This window comes from Aythya fuligula, chromosome Z, assembly GCF_009819795.1.
Source record: "Aythya fuligula isolate bAytFul2 chromosome Z, bAytFul2.pri, whole genome shotgun sequence".
Taxonomy (NCBI): Eukaryota; Metazoa; Chordata; class Aves; order Anseriformes; family Anatidae; genus Aythya; species Aythya fuligula.
In genome coordinates, this window is record NC_045593.1 from 2,049,323 (window position 1) to 2,073,949 (window position 24,627).

Below are 24,627 nucleotides of genomic sequence, written 5' to 3' on the forward strand. Positions count from 1 at the left end.
CTGTGGTGCAGGCACTTCTTAAGTTTCTTGAAGCATTTATCACCTAGTAGGTGAAGAGATGAGTCTTAAGTAGGTGCAGAGATAAGAGTAGAAGTCCTGCTGGGGTTGTTACTTGGTTGAAGAGGTATTTTGCCAAATAACTTGAAGAAATTCTTATTTTTTGCGTTTGTGCCACACCATTTTTGCCTTAATCATGCAAGGGGTGACCACGTGGAAGTTGAGAAACTGGGGCTCTGTGTTTTGGGCAATGGGCCCTTAGCTAAAGTGAAAAGAGCAGGGTCAAAGCTGATGATGTTTTGCCAACCAAGGGGAAAAACTGATCCTCTAGTGACAAGTCACACAATCTTCCTCTTCCAGCAACACAAGAGCCAGAGAAGTTCTGGCTTCTGTACGAGAACGTTTCACTCGGATAATGAACAAGTTCCTGTATAAACAGCGTGTTTACGTCTGACAGTGTTCTCCTAAAAACGATTAATGAGGACTGCATCATTGCTTCTACCCTGAACAACAGAACAAACCCAGCTCATCAGTTTTAGAGATGATGACCTGGCTCTGGAGGCGCACGGTTCTTCATTCCCTGCAGTCTTTCTATGTGGTCTCTGAAAAGGAGAGGAGGCAGCCAGGGATGATGTCCTCGGAGGCGCTGGTGAATGCAGAGCCGTCGGCTTGTGCCAAGTCCCGGGGGAAATAAAACGAAACCACCCCCTCCTGCTAAGCCATGCATCAAGAAAACCGCCTGGGAATGGGCTCGGTGACTCGCTTCAAATGCAAATCGCCCTTCGTCCCCGCTGGAGGCACGGATTCACGTGCGCACACCGCCATTCTTCCAGCCCTGAAAGCCAGACAAGTCCTAAATGAGTAATAGAGTACCTAATTGGACTTGACCCCCTACCGAAATGGGCCCGTGTGTAAGCGGCTCGGTGGCCGTGTGTGTTTTGCCCTCCTTGGCCGAATTCTCCCCTCTGGTGCCTGCTGCTGTCTGCGTGGTGCGGGTCTCTCCGTCACGGTCTGCTGCATCTTGGCTGCCTTCCACCTGGCAGCGTGCCCTTCCAACAAAACAGCCCCTCTGTAGGGTCTGCCTCGCTTTCTTTGGGGCCGGGAGCAGCCAAAAAGGCCCCTGGGATCACGGAGCTCTGCGCCGCTGCCCACCGTGTGTCCTGAGCGGGGATTTATCGCGTCCCCGTGCTCTGCGCCCAGCGCCGGCCTTGTCATGAGACCGAGGTGTTTCAAGCTTCAAATCCCACAGCTCTGGATGGCTCAGAAAAGACCTTGCTTGATAGATCCAGGCAGAGAAAATGGGTTGGGGAAGATTTTTAAGACTTTTAAGAGAGGAATCCCGGAGCGTGCCCAACTTTTGTCCTGGTTGTTGGCAGAGCAGCACCAAGACGCTCGTGCCTCGTGCGCGACATTTCTCCCTCCGGCTCTGCAAATCAGGGTGCTGAGCCTTTGGTTGACCCGCTCCTTCCAACTGGAAGGTTTTCTATATTTTTCAAAAAGTCTTTAGGGTTTCAGGGCTATTGTGTGTTATTTAGGGGGGTCGTTCTCTGAAGGCCGTGCTTGCTGACAGACCTTTGAGCTCTTGAGGCTGCCTGGAGGACGTAGGAAGGAGGCAGTGCTTCCCCACGAGGTTATTTTTTTTCTGTGCCTTTATTTCTCTTCATTTCTTAATTCCTTTCCTTAATTAATTCCTTTATTTCTTAATTTCATATTGCTGCTTTATGCAACCTGATCCCTGGGGAAGGTTGTTATGTAGGGGATACCCACACAGCACCTGGCAAAATGAGATTTTGCTCAATTTTGAGGCCTCCAAGATCAATTATCTTTCCCGCACCAATTAAGTGCTCTGTAATAAACTCTGTTTTATTACCCAAAGTGATCTACAGCCTTCTCTTTATCTTCTCTTGATGCTGAGCAGCAGGAATAGGCAGGAATAAAGAAAACCAGAGAGAAAACAAATAGGCCCTGCCAGAGCCAAATGGGCTTCATACGGAGTCAATTTGTATTTTGCTGTTGCACACATTGCAGTGATTTTTTTTGCCATCCTTTAATTCATCTCTCTCCCAGCCAGCACGGGCTTGCAGGGATGCAGCTGACTGTGGAGTGAGCCCCGTGGTCCATAAACACTTCAGCTAAGATTAAAGGTACTCCGTGAAGGCTGAGTGTGTTTTTGTAAGGTGTTTCCAGACGAGAGAGAACTGGATTATCCCTCAACCCCGTCAAGAAAAACACCGTGTTGCAGAACCAGGTGAGACGACAAGTAACCAGACAACAGCAGCGTGCAAACTGGCTCAGGAAGCAGAAAAAAAATGTTGTGTTTGTGACACTTAAGCGGGCTTTATTGTGACGTGGGGCAGAGCAAAGATTTGGGGATTTGACCCGCTGAGGATTTCAGGTGCGTAAGAGGTGCTGGGTCATTGCTCACCAAGGGCTTAGCGTGGAATATTTCTAAAAAAAATACTATTTTTGCTGGCCAGACTGGCCTGGAAAAGCACTCTGTGATGTAAATTGGCTAAAACATGTGTACCTGGAGAGAGGCAATTGTTTAAAGATGACCCAGCAGGACAATTCATGGGAAGTTTGGCACATGGTGCCGTCGGTGTGCTCCTAAATGCTGCGCTCCCCGCTGCCAAGTGGCAGATTTTTGTCAAAACGCTCGTTTTTCACTACCTGGGGAGATGATGGCTTTGGGTGTTAAAGGCAATCTATTGACATAAGATGCTTTGGTGTTGGGAAGACTTCTCCGTAAAAACTGATAAAGATTTCAGTCCTGTCCATTAAAAAAAAGACCAGGAATCACATCCTCATCTCAGGCATTTAAGTTGGATCTAAACCTTTGGTGTAAGAAGAGCTGAAGAGTAGACAATTTTATTTTATTTTTTTTTGGTTGATGTGTTGTTTATTTTTTAAGGAAAACGAGATAAAGACCTTCATGTAGAATCTCCAGAGGAGTTACCAGGGACAATCACTTCTACTGCTGTGTGTAGTGATAGCCAGGCCAACGTTTCAGCTCCACGAACCTGATGGATGCTGCAGGATGTCGACAATTTAGGCAAGGTGAGAGTGAATGAAAGGTGAGTTGGGCTGAGACGACGGAAAAGGGTTGGGGAATGGTTTAATTCTGCTGCGTTTGAAGAGCTCGTCTACTTATTGGATCAGCAAGATGATTACGTGGTGACTTCACTGTGTAAATGACCATTTTCAGAGGAGAAAATCCTAATTGGTAAATAACTAATTTAATCTAGGAAAAAGGGACACACATCTAGCGCTGGTGGCTGAGCTGCAGAGAGTAAAAGGAAAGTCATCAGGTATTTAACTCTTGGCACAGCTAACCACAGGAAATGATGCTTTTTATTTCTTTATGGGGGTGAATCAGCGCGAATACTTTCCTGATATATGTGCTCTTGAGCTGTCGAGCTGAAGTGGATGGAATTGTATCGCCTGTGGTCGGGATCAGGTGGGTTTATCATCACGCGAGGAAAAGCTTGACCACGGAGAGCAAACCGTTCTGAATTTAAAATGCCCAGAAAGAAAATATAAACCTTTATCTTACCATGTTTTTCAGAGCAAACAAACAGTAGTAAATTATTTAGCGAGGAAAAAAAAATCAGCTCTGATTGGGAACTGGTGCCGTTCATACCTGAAGCTGTATTTCTGCGTTCACCAAATAAGCGGTTTTAAGGGCATGTAAGTGGGAAGATTGTGTCTTCAGCATATAATACCAGGAACTTTTTTCAGAAACAAGTTCCAAAATGCTACTCCGGCCCTGAGGCATGGGGTTAAAAATAAATATATATAATTCTGCTGAAGCAATCTCTTCCATTTGGCTTCATGTAAGAGATAGCTTGGGTTTTATTGCAACAGCCCATGAGCGAAAATCACTCACTTGGGCATGTTAATGCACATCCTTTGTATTTACTAGGTATAAATGGAGTGCTTTGAAAAACTTTCCTTTTTTTTTTTAGGAAGATATTTGGAGTACTACTAAAAGAAGTCCTATTTTCTGTCACTGACCGTGCCAGGAGTTGGATTTATTTATCAATAATAATTGTTCTTCTCTTGAAACCTACAGCGGGTCCTTCTCAGGTTTTCCAGTTTTGCACAGCATGTAATTGCTGGTCATTTCTAAAACCTGTCCAGAGCCCAAAAAAAATCAGCATGGAGAGGCTTTATGACTTATGTGTATATTCTTGAAAAGTCAACTTGCAATTTTTCTTCTGTTCTTCCTGATAACTTTCTTCTGTCCTTTTGTTCCCCTGCCCTTTTTCCCTATTCCTAGACTTTTCTTCCATTTTTTATTAGTAACACACAGCTTAATTACGTATTTTCCATGCCACGTACCTTCAAATACCCTCTATATCCCCTAAGCTTAGCCCTGGTCTCCTTCATCCTCTAGCACAGATGTCTGGTGTCGTCTGGTCCACTCTGTATGGGTGGGATAAATCTGAAGCGTACCTTGAGGGTGAAAAAGTCAATAGTTTTGCGTGGAAATATGAAAAGCTCGTGTCAAAAGAAATGCGTTACAATGTATTAAGACGAGTTTTAGTGAAGACCAACCTCAACATAACCAAAGAGGGGCAAAAAAGCAACAGTAGGTGGCTCTTGAAATAATTGTTAGCTGTTTGGGAAGCTCCCTTGGGTTTTTATTCTGTCACGTAGACAGAGATCCCCAGCTGGGAGCAGAACCCCTTCGTGGTGGGAGGCCTTCCCTGCCTCATGAGGCTCTTGGCACTCAAAGCACCTTTTTAATAACCTGAACTTGCCAATTTTCACACCAAAGGCGCCGAGGGCTTAGCAGTTTGAGGTGTGATCCACCGTCCTCTCAGTTTGCTTGGGCCAGCTTTGCTTGAAGGTGTGAGGAAGAGGAGCTCGAGGAGGGTTGACAAGAGGCCCAGACCCTGTGCAGCAGGTGAGCGTAGACTTCAGAAGGATTTTATTTTTATCTACAGATCTAGAAATCGGTGCTCAGAGACTAAAATTCCTGTGTATGTAGAAACTCCTGTGCTGAACCTGTGTTTCTTGTCTCTTCGAGAGCGAAAACATCAACCACAAAGTCCATAAAACGTCGAGTCCTGGTGGGAGCGCTTGCAAACATGCTGGAGAACTGGTCTGGGACCTCAGATTTAGGTATGTCACGGTCTCCTCTGCCTTAGGAGACATTGTGTGTGGGACTCAGATGGGCTTGGGTCTTTCTGTGTATCCTAACCTGTGCTTGCACACTGCTGCCTATGGGATTGCCACATGGATAACTGGGGGCACACTTGGCACGTCCTAAGATGTCCCTCGGTAACCTTCCCGCGGCTCTGCAACGCTGTCCTGCGTTTGCTGTGCATCTGCAACACAAATCAAAGAGGGAAACCACAAGCTGGAGATGCAGCCAGCATAAATGTTTGTCTTTCAGCAGATTTTACCCTGGAAAATCACCTTCAACATCGATCATTTCCCACCTCCCAAGCTTCAACAAGCAGCTGATGTCCAAACCTGGAGCAGTTTCACCTGTCGTCGGGGCCTGTAGGTGAGAATGGGGTTATCAGAGTGGAGGAATCTGTGGGCTCAAGGCCCAAATAAATTGGGTAGGCTTCACGCATCCTGTAGGAACAGAGACAAGCGACCTCAGAGTCTGGTTTCGGCAGCTTTGCTGAGGGGTTTGGAGCATATTTGGTATGTCTGGGGCCAGACTGTGACCTTAAGGTTGTCCTCAAGTATCGTTGTTGATGACCAACCTTGGATCTACTTCTGCTGTTACAACCAGAGCCCCTTTTTGTGGTCAGCCAGCCAGTCAAAATATTCCAGCTGCGATTGCTTCAGCGTAATCTCCAGGGACTCTGGAGAGTCACCAGGAGTCCAGAAACCAGGAGGGGAGATGCCTGGCCTGCATTTTGCAACGGGTCAGCCCTAATTGCAGTGCCCGGGGAGGCCATCTGCAGCCTAACAGGCACTGGGAGCTTTTCCTTGGCTTCTGCGACCTCCCACAGACCTTTCTGCTGTGGGGTGGAGGACCCATCCCGAGCACGATTCACCCTATCAGCTCCTAAAACCTGCAATCCCATCCTAAAAACTCCTTTTCCCAAAAAAATGCAGGATGGAAAAGCTGCATTAATACGTGCCCAAGCCCTGTCTGCATCCTTTGTTTCTCGAAGCTTTGGGATGGGATATTAGGGGCAGAGCAGTCAGGGCAACCTGGCACAAACAGCATCCAGGCTTGTTGGAGCGACAAAACGCTGCTCAAGCTGCTTAGGGAGGTGGAATTAGAAAAACAGATTTCACTTTTTTTTTTCTTTTTTCTTAATAAAGCTTTCCTATGAAAGTCAAAAGCTGATTCAGCAAAACCGGGGGGGGGGAAACAACGCAGCAGGAATTTGAGCAACAGTTTCTGTTTGTCAGCCAGGGCCTCGGACAATGCCCATCTTTGTTCAGATGATGCGGGAATGAAATCATAAATAAAAAGGGCTGCTGAATGGAGCTGACATGCCGTGCCTCCTGGAAGATCCTGAATCAAGAAGGGATAAAGCAGCCTCGGTTTACAAACAAGCAGGCTTGCTCGTGTGCCCGTTATCTCGAGGTGTAAATCAGCCCCTGTTCACCCCTGACGCTGAGCAGATCTTGATATTCTCCCCTGCAGGTTTGGAGCTGGTGCATTCGGGAGCCGCAGGTTGCTTTATCCTGGCTGGAAAACCCAATGGCTGGAGTGAGCAGGGAGCACGGCTCCACTGTCGCTTCAAAGTCCCAAATTTACCTTAAATTCAGGTAAGGATCCGGTCACCTGTCGGTGACAGCTTAGGAGCACGGGAAACACGTATAAAATATTGAGGATTAAAAGCCTTTTATGGGCTCCTCAGCAAGGAGGGGACTGATATTCAGCAGGCCTGATATTCAGTCTCCTCCAGCAGGGAGCAGAGGGTGGCCTGACCCCAGAGCAAGCTGCACTCAGGCGCTATTTAACGACAAACCTTATAAATCAGGCCAAACCTCAGAAAAACACTTCCCTGACCTTGGCTCTGGAGATGTAGGGACACGGGAGCCTGTGTACACGCTGTCCTAAAGCAGTGTCATCGACCAGCTTGTCCCAGGTGTTACTGGGGCCATGTGTAGGATTTTTTTTGGGGGGGTCGTTGAGGGTCTTTTTCAACCAAAATGATTTTACGATTCTGCTCTGGGCTGGGAACAACTCATCCTCGGGTGCTTCGAAGCTCGGGGGCTCTTCTACACCTGGCAGCTCCTCTGCTAAGGAGGGGGAGAGGACTCAGGATCTTCCCCCCACAGGGAAGTCCCGGGGAGGAGCAGTGGGATCAGCAAAGCTGAGACTCATCCAGAAGGGACCCGGACCCTCTCCTCCCCCAGATGCCTGGCAGCAGGAGGAGCAGCTGCAGGAACGCAGATGTAGGACGCCTCTCCAGATAAGAGGAGTTGAATTATGCAGAATTAACCGAAATAGTTGCCGTTTTATAGGGGTTTTTTTAGCAACTAATGACAAACAGCAGAGCTCGGCTTTGGCTCCGGTTGTCCGTACAGGATGGGATGCGAATTAACATAATCTTCATTAAAATATTTTGGAAGGGCGCTCTTTTGGTCTAAGTGGAAGAGTGGGAAAAAAAAAATAAATCAGGGTTCTTTCTTTCTCCTGTCCCAGTTATTTCCAGTATTTGCAATCGTTATCTTAAGGAGATGCTGTCAATTTAAGTATCACAAACATTTGATTTCCCCCCACGTGCAAACTTATTAACTTGTGATGGGGCTAGAAGGAAATAGGTAAGTACATTTCCATTTTCTTCCTTGCTCATCTGACAGCATTTCACTTAGATCGTGAGGCTCCTTGCTTCTCCCACGTAGCTGGCAAGTTTTTCCCCGCTCGTTTCTCATGGTCTTCCAGTGGGGAAAAGGAAAACAGCTCCGAGGGACACTAAAATCCCGCAAGAGCAGCAAAAGCTCTCCGACGAAACTCAAAAACCGTCTTTTGGCTCCGTTTGGAGGAGATGCACGAGATACGAAGTTCCTCGCGTCCTGGTAAGTAGCTGTTGGACAGGATGCAAGATTTGTAGGTCAGCGCTTTGATGTTGTTCCTGGAGCTGGCTGGGAGGCACCGTGCGGCTTGGACCTCGGACAGGAATTTAGGCCGGTTGCTGAGGATGCCGGGAAGAAGAAACAGGAAAAAAATAGAGAGATGCTGATTAATTTTTGTTCGAAACTTGCACCTTTTTGCAAGCCCAGCCCTGGGACTCGTGCGTGTCCCTTTGAGCAGTGCCCGGGTGGGTGAACTTGAGCAGAAGAGGCTCGTCGGGCTTCTTGAGATGAGGAATTGGCCACGAACGAATGCTCAACGAGGAGGAGGAAAAGCAGGGGAAAAGGTGGAAAACCTTAATGGATGAAATCATTAAAGTGAGCACGTGCAACGTGTAAATGCATCGCTTCTTGTCTGAGTTGAGTTGTGGTGCCATAATCACCATCAGATCCCTTCTCTACCCTTTAATTTTCAGTTTCTTTTACCTCCTGGCGTCTTATATGGGAATAGGGGTGCAGACCCTATTAGGCCAGGCTGAATGAGCAGAAGCAAGCTTCAATAAGCGAAAAACCCAGCCCTTCAAGTGTTTTTTTGTGCATAAAAACTGCTTGCCCATGATACAGGCTAGTTCCTTTGGGACTTTTCCGACATGGATTCACGTTCCTTGACAATAAGGTCAACGCTGATAAACCCTATTTAAGGAAACCCAACTTTTCTGCATAACCTTACTCATCTGGAAGCCGGCCAGGTCGATGGCTCTGAAATTCAGAGGGAAATTTGAAGGGTTATTACTCAGCTGATGCTTCGGGATCCGTGGCTGGAAATTCCCTGCGCTGCGCTGGGTGAATAATGCTCAATCCATCCTTCCGTGGGGGGTTTCTTAATTAAGAAATTTTTTATTGTAATTAAGATTTTTTGGGTTGCTCAAAAAACTGACGGATCTGTGGGGTGAGGATCTCCTTCTCGTTAACATCTGCAGATTTTATGGCAGAGGAGGATTGTTTCGGTGTGGCTCCAGCTAAGCTCGAGTGGCCTTTCTCTTGGGAATTTGCTCGGATTCATCTGTTTTCAGCCCAAAACAGGATAGGGGAAGATGTATGGAAAGGAGCAAAGAATCAACCAGATTTGCCTGAAGGTTTCATCTACATCTTACATCATTATTTTGTCTGAACTGCTTTGCAACCATTAGGACAGCTGGCTAAGGAGAAGTGAAACTAAGGATAAAAATCCGTACTTTATTTATCCCTTTTCCTTGTTTTTCGCCCTTATTACGAGTCAAATCAGAAGGAAGAGGTTTCAAATGCCTGCGCTCGGGCTGGGAAGTCAATGAGCTGTGTAATTTATGTTGGAATGCCAGCAGCCAAGCAGGCATAAAATTACAACTCGTTATTATTGCTGTCGGAGGAGCGAGGGCTTGGGTTTTTTTTGGGTCGTTACAGCCAAGTTTGGGTGAGGTTGTCCCCGGGAAGCTTTACCTGGTGCTGTGGGGCTGCCTGGTTATCTCAGGAGGGGAAGCCAGCAAAGAACGTGCTGTTCTTGTTCCCGAAAACGCTGCCAGGTCTTTCCCTTCCCCAGCACAGCCCTTGCATTGAATTTATTCTATCCCAACTCTTGCAGCTCGGAAACCGCCTGCGGGATGCAGCCGGAGCCTCCTGAGCCGCGTTACGCAGGGAAATGGTGGAGAAGCAACCCGCAGGCGGGTTTTTTTTGTTCAACCCACCTTAAAAAGCCGCGATGCTGGGGTGTTTCTGGGGGAATAGTGCCCGATGGAGGCTGCTCGCTGGAGCTGGGGTGGCGTGGAGGGACGGGGAAGGTTGTAAAGCATTCCCCGTGCGGGGCGCCTTGTTCCTCCGGAGACGCAGGCTGACCTTCGGGGGAACCCGGCTGAATGGAGGGGCCGTGACAAAGCAATCCCAAAAAGAAAACCAGGGGGAGGGGGACGCTACGTCGAGCACAGACCCCAGCCTCAGCCCTGCTTGTCATATGGGGCCACCCCAAATTTATTAGAGCTCAGGAATAGGGCCTGCCTCTTTATTTCTTCATTATTTTTTGATTTAATTAGGGCACAGCGGACCTTATAATTGGGGAAACTTGTCTGACCCAGCCGGGAGAGCATCACCTGCGGTCCCTAACTCCTGGAGGAAGGGCTTGCAGCCCCTGCTTTACTTCTAGGAAAAGGTTAACCAAGTAATTTCATGTAAATCTCCCACAGCTCGGGGCTCTTTGCTTTGTTTGCAGAGTCCTGCTGCTGCTGGATTGGAGCCACCAGGATGGGGTGGCCGCTGCTGGTGGGAGCAACGCTGGGAAAATGAAGTTTGTGCTCCTTTTTCTTTCATGTCCTCCTCGACAGGCTCACCAGCAAGGTCAGGTAATGATTGAACAAGGGCAGCTGTAGACTGCGTCCACCTGGCTGCTGGCCTCTGGGACTTGCTGGAGGCAAGAGACACAAAATGCAGCCTTACCCTGTTGTTGAGGAAAGCCTGGGATTGATTAACAGTGAGACTTCCATGATTTTTACAAAGCTCTTTATTTGTTTTTTTGTCTTAAGGCTTATAAAAAGTGTTACTCCGAACCAAAAATCTTTCAGTTTTTACATATGTACAGCACGAGAAATAAATAAGGTTCTGAAGTCGTACAAAAACCACAATATACAAACAGGGCTTTGAAGCCACTCTAAGGATGGCGTGGTGACAAGCCTCAGCTACTTACCAAAAGCTTCACTTATTGAAGCCTTTGCTTAAAACCATGGGAAAAAGAAAAAAAAAAAAAGATCTCCAAATGCGCTTGCTTTGGTTGGATTGAAGCTCTACAAGAAAAAAAACTGAGAGCTGCAGGCCTCGAAGGGCTTGCGAGGTCTTCAGAACTCAGTGCACCATGCGGCAACACCCTTTTCAGACTGTCTTTCTGCAGGCCGATCGTTCAGGAGTTGTTAGGCCGAGTCTCCTGCCGAAAATTAAGAGCAATAAATAAATAGTTCGCCCCGGACTCTGCTGCGGGCTGTCCGACTCAGAGCAAAGCCCAGCTCATCTGGCAATCCGAGCGGGGCGTTGGGGGCAGCGAAGGCAGGCTGTTGTCTGTTTGGCTCAGTTAAGTGCTTCGCCTAAAAATCAGGTCTGAATTCTGAAAGGAGGTCTTAATTACACGCCGGGACTAGAGCAGCAACGGAGCAGGGGCCAACAGGGTCTCAGTAGTCACGAGGAGTGGTGCCGAGCTCTCCTGAGAGGGTTCAGTTCGTTACCTTCCTCCTCTGCTGCGTTTGGTGGCAGGGCAGCTGCCTCTTGTGAGGGGATTAACACCTCAAAGCCTTGCTGGGGAGCAGCTGCCAGCACCACCAGCTGCCCTCAGCCCTGCAGCCAGGGCTAAATACGAGGAGGGGGGGGACGGAGCGCTGCCTTCAGACGAGGCGACAGGCACAGATCTCACCATCGGCCAGACACAGGACGGATTTTCAAGGCACGGCACGAGGTGAAGTCGCAGGACAGGGTGAAGTGGCGTTGTGCTGATTCCCACCCCTCCCCTAAAGAGCTCCTCACCCCTACAGAGCTCCTCGTGCTCGGTGGGTGCAGGTCTCACCTTCCCCCAGCCCCCAGCGCTATAGGATTCGCAGCAACGCCTACGCTAGACGCTCATTTGTTCTTGGCAGCTCTGTTACCAGCAGCCTGCTGAGCAGCTAGCACAATTATCTTCTCAGCTCCCCCGGCAGGCAGACCAGAAGATCATTGCTGAGGTTTTAAGATCTCATCTGTAGCTCTGGTTAGTGGGAGCAGGCAGGAAACGCAGCGTCTAACAGGTCAAGGTAAGGCTAAATGCATAAGCCAGGCTCCCCAGGGAAGGGAGGACGTAGTTCTAGTTATTCTAGGTCCATCAATGTCTCCTCGGTTTCTTCCACCTGATTCAAGAGGTTTTGTCTTGAAAAAGACATTTGCTTTAAGTGCTACCAAGCCAGGTTTTTGCCAGAGCATCCTTCCACTTCCGTGGTCCTCGTGCATCCTGGTCGCTCCGTGGTAAGTCTTCGGGAAAGTCTTCAGAGCGAGTTTGAGACAGGCCTGGGAAAAGCAACAAGAGGGGAAGAAATTAAAGAGAAATAGCAGCGAATTCCTGAGAAATTCCACGACACTGAGAACAGGTTTAAATGGAGGGTTGGCATTTGAGTTTGTCAAAAATAATCAAGAAATCCCTCTGCCCAGTAGCTATTCAGTGGGAACCTGAAGCCATCACGCACTCAAGAAGGTCGCAAACAAATTTTACAGGTCTTGACTCCAGGCTCTGCCTGTTCAGAGCCACTTGGGGTGGCCAAATCTTTCCAGGCTTGTGGCAGAGCAGCGAGTTCTCACGCAGGGTTTCCATTCACCGAATTGTTTGCTACCGTACACACAAACAGCCTGCTGGCTTCTGCCAGGCCTGGAGTGGTGCCAGCTCCTGTTTCTCAGCTGACTTGTGCAAAGCAAGATTAGCAGAGCTGGAGATGAAGCAGGAGGAGCCACTAGTGCAGCCCAAACAGAAGCAAGAGGTTTCTCTGCAGCTCGAGGTCTTCCATCAGGCTGAGGTGATGTTTGGGACGCTCCCCTCCACCCCTAACTTTCCTCTCCTCTGTTTTATAGGATAGTAGCATTTATGTTACAGGGTAGCAGCATTTAATAGGTGCACCTAATTAGCTCTCCACTACTACTGCAAGGATCTTGGTGGATAGCTGCTTTTCCCTACCTTTTTTTCCAGTCGTCTGCGCACTTGACAAACCAGAGCTCTTTGCCAGGAGATATGCGGGTCAGCTGCGAGTCCTCTACACAGAAAGCAAACCTAGGAGGAAGAATCAGAAGTCAAGAGAAGGAACCTGTCGTCTCCGTGGTCAAAAAACAAGATGTAATATGGACAGCAGGTAATTCTAGGGCAAGTTGTTTGGTTTGACATCTCTGGACCATCTTGATATATCAGTACCTCCTCAAACGGAGGAGGCGATGTTTCCTTTCCGACTTTCAGATTCCACTTCATGGAATGGAAATGGAAAATGGAATGGAAAATACTACCCAAAGGATTCTTTAGGTATTATTTTAATCGCCTTGAAGTAGGCCAACTCAGTCCCCAAAGGCAGGGGAGACTGTTACAGGGTCGAAATAAAGGGAAAGAACATCTCAGAGCTGATCTGCAGTGACTTAAAATCTGGTTTGTGGCCTCATGCTGGCCAGCAACCCACTCCCCTCGTACCACGAAGGTGCATGAGGTGATAACAAGGAAGATGAGGCGTTCAGACTACCAGATAAGTTCAAAAACACTTTTTTTTTGCTGCTAGATTCTGAAAAATCGCCCCTTTTGAGTGACGTTTCGAGCTAGGTGTGTGAGGCTGCCTGTTTGCTCCTACCTCTGCTGCGTCTCCCCCGATTTCACGCGTATCCGCCTGATGTGCAGTTCCTGGGCAGCCTTGGCAGGCCGGTACCAGTAACTCTTCAGCTCCTTCCACAGATCGTACCAGGACTGCGACGTGCCCTCCCAGGTGAGCTTGATTTTTAACAGCTCCCCCATGTCCTCTTCAGTATAGACCAGGAAGGTGTTGGTAGCATTGAGGCCGATTTGATCGAGCCTGGAATTAAAGCAGAGAATCAACATTTCTCCCTTATGGAAGCAGGCCAGATGCTTATTCATCCCCTTGCAAGAGGTTAAACAGAGCCTCCGCAGCTTATCAGCTGCTCCACAGTCACCTGCCCCCGGTTAATTGCTGATTGCACTGCAGGAAGGGAGCTTGGGTGGCTGGTTCAGTCCAACGCATCACAAATTCGGCTGCTCAGCCAGCTTTCCATAGCTGAAGGGTGAATTTCACACCTCGGCTCTTTCTGGGAGAGGCTAGAGGAGGTCAACAACACCTCCAGAGATCCAAGTGCTCTCAGACTACCCAGATGGTGGAAGGAGAAAGCAAAATGCTTCACCAACAAGCCCCAAAGGCCAATACATAGAGAACTGGGCACAATTTACTTCATCAGCAATCAAGTTCCCAGCTGAAAAGCTCCTGAATGGTGAAGTGGGGCTGCAAGGCACAGCTGCAGTGCTGGGGTTAGCAGAGGAAAAAAAAAAAAGCCACCTTGCCCAGCCCCTGGTTAGATCAGCTTACTTACATCTCCAAGGAGAGGGGCTCGGAGTCCCCGTTGGTGCCATGCAGGGTGACAGAGAAAGTGGGGTCAGCCTCTGCCGAGCCTTTGTAGCTGAAGACGTGCATTTTCATCTGGTAATGGTAGACTGGAGGGAAAGAAGAGGAACACACATTGAGCCAGCTGTGTGAGCTGAAAATACCGCTCAGAATTACTCTGTGAAGTAGCGTTGGCTGGCAAAAGCCAGACCCTTTCCTTACTGAGACATCACTGATTTATTTTATTTTTTTTTTAAGAGCAAAACCAAATCAACCTACGGGATTTCAGGTGCACCCCGCGCTTCCCCTCCTAGAAATCAGCCTTGGCTCTTTCAAGAGAGAGGCAGCCTACCTTTGAAGGGCATGTCAGCTCTTGTTTTTAAGTACATCTTGCTGTTCCTTTTGTTCCGCGTTCTCCTGGCGTTGTAGCCGATGCCGCTGCAGCGGTTCTTCCGGCAGCTCAGGCAGATTCCCTTCTTGAAGCGACTGGAATCAGTACATTGAAACGCGAAGCTTTGTTTATCTTGGTTCACGAGGGAGTCCACAAACAGGTGCACAGACCGCTCGTGCTCACATTTAACCACTTCACCAAGTGCTAGAGGAGCAGAGCGGCAAGGGATACATTTTGTTTAAGTACTTGTCACCCCAGCAGCTGGTAAAGACACAGCGAGCAACAGCTTTTTCAGCTGAACGAGGCCAAACTGGACTTTTTTTTTTGTTGGAAGAGCAGCAATTCGAGAGGTTAGTGCTAGATTCCTGAAGAGGATGGGTCGCTTAGGGCTTTATAGGGGATTCCAGAGGCAGCACGGGACAGCCACAGGTTATGATGAGGTGTTAGTAAGTGTTATTCGGAGCTAAAAGCAAGTCTAGTTTCCAAGGGTACAGACAGTTTAGGAGGGGAAAAAAGTCATTTCCTCTGCTCTTGTAAAAATCAACTCATCCCCCAGCATCAGCCCAAGTCTATTTGTCAGCAGCCTAGAGGTTAAATAAGTGATGAGGAACTTACTCCCGTAGGCAATCGCTCCCAAGACATCGCTTAATCCACAGCCGGGCTGGAAGTCTCCCCCGTTGGGGTAGATGTCAACGTGGCCTACGGGCATCTGGATCCCAATGCTAACCCCCAGCGTCTCCCTCGTGTAGGTGTGCAGGACGTCCACGAAGCCGGCATCGTCAGGGGAGAGGCGCTTGCTGGGGTCCACTCCTTCAAACATGGGGCCGGCTGGATCCAAGCCTGGCGTAGCAGGTAAGAAATTGGGTTATTTCACACGGAATCAGCAAGAATTTGATGCCGGGAGGCCTCCCGGCCAGCTGCTGCACAGCCAGACCCTGCCCCGTTGCAGATACTGCCCCCCAGGAGCCCTTCACCATGGGTTCACAAAGAAACAGATGAAGATATCCCATAAAAGTCTTGGGGCGACACCATCTAGGCTGCTCCATTTCCAGCAATTACATCCAACAGGCAACCTGGAGCCATCAATCCGTGCCAGGTCAGTGACAAAACGTTTCAGAGGTGGCAGAAGACTGCAGACCAGAAGAGGTCTAGCACCCCACAGGGACTGCTGGCAGCCAAAGCTGCCTTGGCTTCCATTTAGCTTATTTTCAGCCTGGCCATGTGGAGGGACTAATAGGGGTTTAAGCAGCAGCCAGGTCATTTTTACATCTGAGATCCCATCAGGGCTTTGAGTCTGTTACCTCTGAGCCTCACTCACAGCCTTAAATTGGGGAACAGCTCAGGTGCTTAACTTGTTTGGTGCTTTTCCTGCTTTACCCATCGATATTTTTTTATTAGGCTGAGGAACTCACTGCCAATGTCGGATTTAAACCCTTAAAGCTCTCTTCTATCACATCCTAAGTTATTACACACTGAAATCTGTTTCTCTCTGAAGTACGAAGCATCCTGTCCAAGATGCTGTCAGAATGTGGAGTTGATTTCTTTTTGACCAAGCATCCCGTGGGACAAACTGGACCCAGGGGAGCTCACCCTCATTAGTTTGAGCTAGGATTACAGAATCAGTAACACTCACAGGCTTCAGATTTGGATAGCAAGGGCCTGAGCTGGACTCATTTTGAGCCCACATTTAAGTTCAGAAGTGTTCAAGATCAATGGGTCCACAGATTTTTTCACCGACACCCCCCACACTTCGATTTTTGCAGCTCAAAATTAAAACGGTTTCATGTGGAAAGAGAGCCGTGCCCCACACCGCAGCCACAGGTAGGAAGCTTGTCATTTCTGACGACACCAGCCCGAAACATCACAGCAAAACGAGACGAGGCTTTTCGGGGAAGCCTGCTGCCCCTGTTAGAGGTGAGAGGCTGCTTACAGAGCCACTTGCCTGTAATTCTGCCGATCGTCCCATGGACGTGGTTGCCAGCGAAGCCAGCGACGTGGGCGCCCAGGCTGTACCCGATCAGGTGGACGTTCTCAAGCTTAAAAAGAGGATTTTCCTGTGAAGGAAAAAGAAATAATCCGAGCTGACCCAAGCAGCATCTCCCAGGTAAGCACTGCAGCGAGGCGTTGCTCCACTACACCTCGGGGTCGGGATTACACCAGCTCCTTCCCTTGCTCGTGAGCATCGGGGCTGGCGTAAACTCGGCTCCCTTGTGCAAGAATCCCTCGTGGAGGGTTGCCACAGCCCCCGTTCCCTCTCACCCTACCTGTAACCAGTCGAGGAGCCGGGCTATGCTTCTCCCCACCACCTGCGTGTTGTTCACCGCGTCCGTGTAGAGCTGGTGGGCCAGCGAGAGCCAGTCCACCACCACCACGTTGGCCTCCTTCTCCCGCTCCTGCAGGGCGGCCACCAGGCTGCCCAGCCACGTCTCGAACATGCCGCTCATCTGGGGGAGAGAGCGGGGTCAGAAGCTGGATTTTAGGGCCCCCATTAAGCATTCTGGGAAGTTTTCATCTAGGATATGCGTCCTGCCCTGATATAGGCTTCTCTGCAAACCCCATTACAGCGTGCTTATGGGGTAGGACGGCCAGATTTTGACAGATCCTGGCTGTAATTAGCCACCCTGCCTCTTAGGGTGGCCACCTTATCGCTCGTTCCTCAACAATTTGAGGAAACCTGATGGTTTGCAACACGGTTTTTCAGTCCTGGAACTGAAGAGTCCCCAAGCAGCCCAGAAAAGGCAGGAGGGGAAAGCTTGGCAGGCTTCATCTGCCCTCTGCTGCTTCATTGAGGAGAGCGAATAAGAGATACGGAGCTACACGTGTCCCAACTACCACCTTTATGGGGTTAGTCCCATTTTAAGGGGATCAAAGCAGAAAAAGCACTGAATTGTGCTCACCCCATGAGGCACGGAGCCATATGGCACAGGTGCACTTGGAGATTTGGGGACTCCTTAAGCAACCCCTACCCCACGGTACGGGACTCCTGAGGGGTGGCAGCACCCGGTAGGGTGGCAGCTGTCCATAGGGTCACATCCCCTTGTCCCCCCTCGCCCCCTGGCCCTATATAGGGTCCCCTTTAGGGCTCACCGTCCAGCCGTGGATGATGAAGAAGCTCTTGGCGGTGGCGTTGAAGCCGCACTCCTGCAGGCTCCCCTCCCGCCCCAGGGCCAGCGGGCAGCCTTCGGCCTCGGAGGCCGAGTGGAGGCTGAACCTCACCCGTGGCGACAGAGGGGTCGGCGATACTGTCGGCGACATGGGTGGCGACATGGGTGGCGATAGGGGCGACCCCCTCCCTCCTCGTCCTCCCTCGTCCCCGCCTCGGCCCCTGTGGGGTCCCCCCTCAGCAGTGAGGCCGGTGCTGAGGAGGAGGAAGGTGAGGAAGAGGAGGAGGAGGCTGCTCATGGCCGAGGCAGGGGGTCGAGGCTGTGGGGTTGAGGCAGGGGCCGGCCGGGAGCCGCTCTTATAAGGGGCCGCCTGTGGGGCGGCGCTGGGGGCCGCCCTTTAAGGGGCCGGTCCCATAGGGCACCCCCCTCCCCTCCCTTCCCAGTGACGTTTATGGGGTGGGAGGGGGCTCGGGGACACCTATAGGGACACCTATAGGGATAGGGACACCTATAGGGGGGTGATGCTTATAGGGCGGTGACGCTTATAGGGCCGCGGAGGTGGAGAGGGGGTGAGGGGCGCCCATGGGACACGCGTGGGGTGGGCTGGGGGGCGACCGGGGACCTGCTCTGGGATAAGAACCACACACCTCTTTTTTCCCCTTCTTTTCCCCCCATTTTCCCTCCTTCTTCCCTCCCTTTTCCCCCCTTTTCCCCCTCTTTTTCCCTCCCTTTCCTCTCTTTTTCCCTTATTTCCCCCCCTTTTTCCCCTTTTTTCCCCTCCTTTCCTCCCCCTTTTCCCACCTTTCCCCCCTTCTCCCTCTTTTTTCCCCCTTTTTTTCCCCCCTTTCCTTTCCCTTTCCCCCCATTTCCCCCTCTTTCCCCCCTCTTTTCCCCCCTTTTTCCCTCCTTTTCCCCCTCCTTTCCCCCTTTTCCCCCTCCATACCCCCTTTTTCCCTCCCTTTCCTCCCTTTTCCCCTTATTTCCCCCCTTTCCCCCCCTTTTCCCCTCTTTTCCTCCCCTTTCCCCCTTTATTCCCCCCTTTTCCCCCCCCTTTTCTTCCCCTTTTCCCCCCCTTTCCCCCTCCTTTCCCCCTTTTTTCCATCCCTTTCTTCCCTTATTTCCCCTTTTTCCCCCCTTTTCCCCTCCTTTTCTCCCCCTTTCCCCCCTTTATTTCCCCCTCTTCCCCCTTTATTTCCCTCTTTCTCCCCCCTTTCCCCCCTTTTTCCCCCTCTTTCCCCCCCCTTTCCCCTCTTTTTCCCTCCCTTTCCTCCCTTTTTCCCTTATTCCCCACTTTTTTCCCCCTTTTTCCCCTCCTTTCCCTCCCTTCCCCCCTTTTTTCCCTCCCTTCCCCCCTTTTCCCCCTTCTCCCTCTCCTTTCCCCCTTTTCCCCCTCCTTTCTCCTCTTTTTCCCTCCTTTTCCTCCCTTTTTCCCTTATTCCCCCCTTTTTCCCCCCTTTTCCCCTCCTTTTCCCCCTCCCTTCCCCCCTTTTCCCCCTCCCTTCCCCCCTTTTCCCCCTCCCTTCCCCCCTTTTCCCCCTCCCTTCCCCCCTTTTCCCCCTCCCTTCCCCCCTTTTCCCCCTCCCTTCCCCCCTTTTCCCCCTCCTTTCCCCCCTTTTCCCCCTCCTTTCCCCCCCTTTTCCCCCTCCTTTTCTCCTTTTTCCTGCTCCTTTCCCCCTTTTTCCCCTCTTTCCCCCCTTCTTCCCTCCCTTTCCCCCCTCTTTTCCCCCCCTCTTTCCCCCCCCTTTTTCCCCTCTTTCCCCCCTTTTTCCCCTCTTTCCCCCCCTTTTCCCCCTCTTTCCCCCCCTTTTCCCCCTCTTTCCCCCCTTTTCCCCCTCCTTTCCCCCTTTATCCCCTCCTTTCCCCCCTTTTTTCCCTCCTTTCCCCTCTTTTCCCTCCCCTTTCCCCCCTTTTCCCCCTCCTTTCCCCCAAAAAGATGCTCAATCCAAAGCTCGAGCCGGCCATTTTAGGCCATTTATATGCATTATTAATCCCACCCTGGACACCTTTATTCTGCGGGCATGAAAACGGGGCGAGAGCGGGTCTCATATCTTCATTTCACACCCATCCTTCACCCTGCTGACCCTAAAGCTCTGACCCTACAGCTCCGGCCCTACACCCTTTGAAGCACGGCCCCTCGACGAGGGCCCTCGAAGCGGCGCGAGGCTCCGTAGGCCTCTCTGGCTCTGCTTGCTCCCTGCTAATCTCCACCGGGTTATGAAACCACCTCACATGCTCCCACAGCGTCACCCATATCTCCGGGGACCTCTCTTTGTCCCCTCGCATCCTTCCGAACCCATTTCTTACACCACAGCCTTAGGATCCCCGGCCCCAAAGGACCGGAGGGAAAATAAAAACGCTTCAGCTGCCTCTCCGGTCACCATCTTGACTCCGAACGGTCCCTTTGGTTGTAGTTTTACTCAACCACCGAGCCCCCGGCGCGTAATCCCGAGCTGAATGCCTTTGATTGTGAGGGAATATTTACAGCTCAGCCTGCCAGCGGCCCTACAAAGCCGCCCCGGGCCTCCTGTCCCACATTAAATCCCCTGGCATCTGGGCCTGGGGGGTCTTAGCGAGCACGTGCTCTCCTGGCCGAGCTGTATGGGCGGCCACGGTGGGCCTGGAGGGGTAAATCCCCGCATTCCTGCCGAACCCTAATTCCTCTCGGCGTTGGGAACGGGATGGTTCGTACCTGCCTCCGGCCATCTCCAACGGGGGGAGGTTGCCAGAAGGCTTTGATCCCAAATTGGCCGCCCTCTCCCTCCCTGGCAGGTCCCCATCGTCAAGGACAAACTCTTCCCGCTCCCTTTGTGTTCTCCCAGATGTGCTTGAGCAACGTGATGTGGTTTCTTTGATGACTTTTATCTCTTTTTCTCTCTTTTTCTCTCTTCTCCGTGTATCAATCTCATCCTGATCATACGTGGGACGTTACAGCACCTCCAGCCACAGCACGAGCACGGGTTGGAAGCCAGCCCCCGCATCGACACCTCTGCAACCAGCAAAACGAAAAATAAATAAATAAAACCACCTCATTTTTTTGGGTAATTGAACCCTTTTGCCATGCATGCATTCCCTCCCTGTTACAGCCGGGCTGGAGCTGCTGCAGAGTCCGGAGAAGAGGAATTTGGGGTTGATGTGCGGAGAGGGTATCCTCATCCACGCGCTTATTCCCTTAAATTTGCAGATTTTGCATAAACGTGGCCAAATCTGGAGGGGAAGCGTGGTCAGTAAATGTCCTCAGAGCTCAGATTGAAAGGGGACGTGGTTGCCCAGCTCCCAAATGCCTTCCTAGCCCCCAAAATGCCTTCCTAGCCCCCAAAACACCTGCCTTGCCCCCAGCAGCAGCAGCCTGGAGGGCTCTTCGGGACCACCGCGCGGTGATCGCCCTCTAAAAGACCCCAAAGCAGAATAATGGGAAAACTTCCCAGCCTATATCCCGTCCCAGCCGTCCAGAGCTTGGTTTTGAGCGTTCCCAAATCCATCGCTTAGACGTAGAGCTCAGCGATACGGTTTAGTGGAGGACTTGGTGGTGTTCCTGAAAGCCAGGAACAAGCAGTCACGGCCCTGCACGACCTGCGTAAATGCTTCGCTGGCAGGGAACGCGTCGAATAAACACCGACTTCGGCTACAAGGTTATTCAGTCGCACAGGAGGTTTGTTTTACCGCTGATTTCCCCCTATCTGGGCGTGCAGGGGTGGATGAACCCGTCACTCTTGGCTGAGCCGCCAGCAATCATCGAGTCTTACAGCCTCGCCTATTGATGTGTCCTTTTGCCCGTGCTCCTGGCAGGTCCCCACTTTGTTTTATAAAAAAAAAAACACATGAATACATCATTATATTTAACTTACATTTATTATACAATACGTATTTTATATCTATATTTAAACACATGCATGCATAAGGCATATTATAGAGCTCAGGGAGAAGGCGCGGGCAGCTGTGGGAAGGCTGCGAAGCCTTCAGCACTTTCCAGCTCCGGCGTTCAAGCTGGTTTCGATTTAAAACAGGTACTGGGTGCTTTTTGCCTTCAGGTTTTTCTGCTTAACCTTTAGGGCAAGCGAGCTGTTTGTATGGATTTCTGTGAAAGAAATTTTTGGGCTCCACAAGCCGCGGCTGTAAGGTAAATGCCAAGGACCAAGCAGGACGGGTAGGAATATCTTTGCCCCTTGTGGTTAGGATGTGGCTTCGGATTCGACTGATGAATGACCCCGGGGTGATTCCCATCGCGCTTATTTTTCACATCTCCCTTCCAGCTTTCTCTCAATGGCCCGTTGCTCCTGGGCTCTGCTGCTGAGCAGCTGCCTGTAAAGGTGCTGCCCATGGTTTCCTTCCCATGGAGAGCAAAAGTAACGATGGAGAGTTGCACTCAGGCTGGCCGTGAGTGGAGATTCCTGCAGTGGAAGTGCTTGAGGACCTCAGTTTTTGCTCAGTTTTAATCTATTACATCTGGACGCTTAGTGTTCCTGGAAACATCACCATTTCTGTTCCACAGAAAAAGAAACCGAGACACTAAGGAAGTGTCGAAACCCGTCTCTGAGAGATCTTCTTCCATTTTTACTGTTCCTCAAAGTCATGAGTCTCTTTTTCTCTAGTAATCCTTGGCTTAGAAAGGCTGTTGCGTGTGTATTTTGACAAGGCTCATCCTCCTTCGCATTGGCTTCTATTTATTTATTGTTTTCCACAGGAACCTCGTATATAAAATGAAGAAATAATATCTGCCCATACCCCAGCAGTGCTGCGAGGTTTCCCTGCTTTGAGGTCGGTCCTGAACGAGTTACTCGGAGACATTGAGGCTGTAAGAAAAGATGCAGAAAGCATCTCCTCGACAGCAAAGTCAAAGGAACCTTTTAAGGCAGGTGAAGGGGGAACTGTGGTTAAAATTACGGCTCTGCGCTTTCCGCCCGTGTAAATATTTGCGATAGCTCAAATATTTTCCGCATCTCATCTGGGCGAAATCCTAGCCTCAAAGCTGTGGAGTTTATTAGTGTTAAAGAAGAGATCTGAAAATATCCCAGTGGTCCGAGCATTCACGTGGGCAGTAGGATCTTGCTCTGCCTGCTTAATCTAAACAGAGTTTAACCCGGACCTCTCTCACACCAGGGATGTGCCTGGACAGCAGATCAACGTTTTTTGTATTGCTTTTTTATTCTTCCACTCCATCTAATTTTTCTTCTAAGCGTTTTGCTGTAGCTGGGTACCACTTTCAGGAGATGTTTTCGTTTTACTGCAAAGCTGCTTGGTCGACTTCCCGAGCAAACACAAACTACAACGAGAAATGCATTTTCCATTAACACATAAAGGTTCGATTTTTATATATATATATATATATAATGCTGCAATAAATACTAGTTGTGATCCATAAATATGAATCTTTTGGTTTTTTCTCTCATGCTATGTGGTGTCCCTGCTCTCTAGTCTAATCCTAGCCTGCCATCTAGCTGCAGCACTTGGCCTTGCTTCAGCCTCACCGAATTGATCTCCCAACACTGGCCTTGGCCTGAGGGTTAGAAAAATTGGTTTGTCTGGGTCTTTTTTTTAATAAATAAAGTGTCTTATTTTAATAAAACAGGTGTCTTCCCTGCATAGCCAGGAAGCTGCCAGGGCAATTTTGCAATTGCTTCAGTCGCGAATCTGCCTCTCCACGCAGCCCATCTCACCCCCTTCTTGTTGTCCTGGTTATGGGGCAAAGGCACCGGCAGAAGCTCCCAGATGTGAAATAGGGTTAAGGACAGTGGGAATTACCCAAATGTGCTACAGACGGACTGAGGGGATTAACTTCCCTGGCCCTTCGGTGCCACTCGCCCCACAATAGGCAAAGGACCTGCATGGTTCCTGAAACAGGGCGGCCATGGATGTAGAATCCTAAAATCATTAGGGTTTGAAGGGACTTCCAAGATCATCTGGTCCAGCCATCACCCTACAACCAATGTCACCACTAAACCACGTCCCTAAACACCACGTCCAACCTCTCCTTGAACACCCTTAGGGACGGTGACCCCACCACCTCCCTGGGCAACCCGTCCCTGTGTCTATCGACACTTTCTGACAGAAAATCTCCTCATTTCCATCCTGAACCTCCCCTGGCACCACTTGAGGCCATTCCCTCTGGTCCTATCGCTAGTTATGGGTGAGAAGAGGCCGACCCCAGCTCCCCACACCTTCCTTTCAGGGAGTTGTAGAAAGCAATGGGGTCTCTAAGGTCTTTGGGAAGAGCAATAAAACTTCCCCTTCTCCAGATTAAACACCCCCAGCTCCTCACAGGACTTGTGCTCCAGACCCTTCACCTCTATCTCTGGACACGTCCCAGGACATTATGTCCCTCTTGTACCCAGGGGTGCAAATATGTACAAATATATACAAATATATACATTTTTATTTGGTCATTTGGGGAATTTTGGACCTTCCACTGTCCCTTTACCCTTTTAACCTCCTCCCCACCGTTATGCCAGCACGATCCCTTTAGGATCCGCAGGACTGACGGGATTTTTCACTGCAAAACCCTAATTTTTAACCCTCACAAACGGGACGGGAGGGGCGGGCTGGGCGTTGGGGCGAGGCTCCGCACCCACAGGTGCTCGGCCACCGGGTTCAGGCTCCTTGTGGACCTCAAACAGCGTTTGGACCCCGCTCTCAGCCACTCTCTCTGTGTTATCGTGTGGTGCACGGCTCTGTCGCGACAGCCGATGCCACGACAGAGCTGAGGGACCCCGCGCGTTTTCTCGCGAGAGCGGCCCCACCGCCCTCCTCCGCCTCCCGCCCGGCGCCGCCCTTCCTCTTCCCCGCCGCCTCCCTGAGGTGAGGGCTCATCGTCCGCCATCATCCGCCGCCATCCGGCATCATCCGAGCCCGAACAGCTCGGGGAGGCCATGAGGGGCCTCGGGGGAGGCTCGGGCTCGCTGCCGCCATCGATGTTTGTGGCGCTGGTGCCGCAGATGGCGGAGCGCGGAGGTGCCGGGGCTGTGAGGGGGGAGCGGGCCCTGAGGCAGCGGGGAGGGAAGAAGGGGGGGGACACACGTTTTCTTAA

General features: G+C 50.5%; 1 protein-coding gene and 2 long non-coding RNA genes across 4 annotated transcripts; 2 read left to right on the forward strand and 1 right to left on the reverse strand.

Moving 5' to 3' along the window:
* The first annotated feature begins 4,676 nt into the window (after positions 1-4,676).
* On the forward strand, positions 4,677-5,488 carry LOC116501224. The gene is made up of 3 exons (XR_004254384.1): positions 4,677-4,906; positions 5,030-5,124; positions 5,402-5,488. It is a non-coding gene; the product is annotated as an uncharacterized LOC116501224 (long non-coding RNA).
* A 5,019-nt stretch (positions 5,489-10,507) lies between these two features.
* On the reverse strand, positions 10,508-17,920 carry LIPG (lipase G, endothelial type). The gene is made up of 9 exons (XM_032205823.1): positions 17,590-17,920; positions 16,767-16,946; positions 16,445-16,556; positions 15,118-15,342; positions 14,464-14,706; positions 14,101-14,221; positions 13,353-13,571; positions 12,701-12,793; positions 10,508-12,042 (listed from the first exon to the last, which is right to left on the reverse strand). The coding sequence occupies exons 1-9, from the start codon at positions 17,902-17,904 to the stop codon at positions 12,021-12,023; spliced, it is 1,530 nt and encodes a 509-aa protein (XP_032061714.1). The 5' UTR covers positions 17,905-17,920; the 3' UTR covers positions 10,508-12,020.
* Positions 15,295-20,597, forward strand: LOC116500665. 2 transcript variants are annotated; one of them, XR_004254322.1, is made up of 3 exons: positions 15,295-15,354; positions 16,266-16,606; positions 20,538-20,597. It is a non-coding gene; the product is annotated as an uncharacterized LOC116500665 (long non-coding RNA). The 2 variants fall into 2 exon arrangements; XR_004254323.1 differs by lacking the exon at positions 15,295-15,354 and adding an exon at positions 15,477-15,598.
* The last annotated feature ends 4,030 nt before the right edge of the window (positions 20,598-24,627 follow it).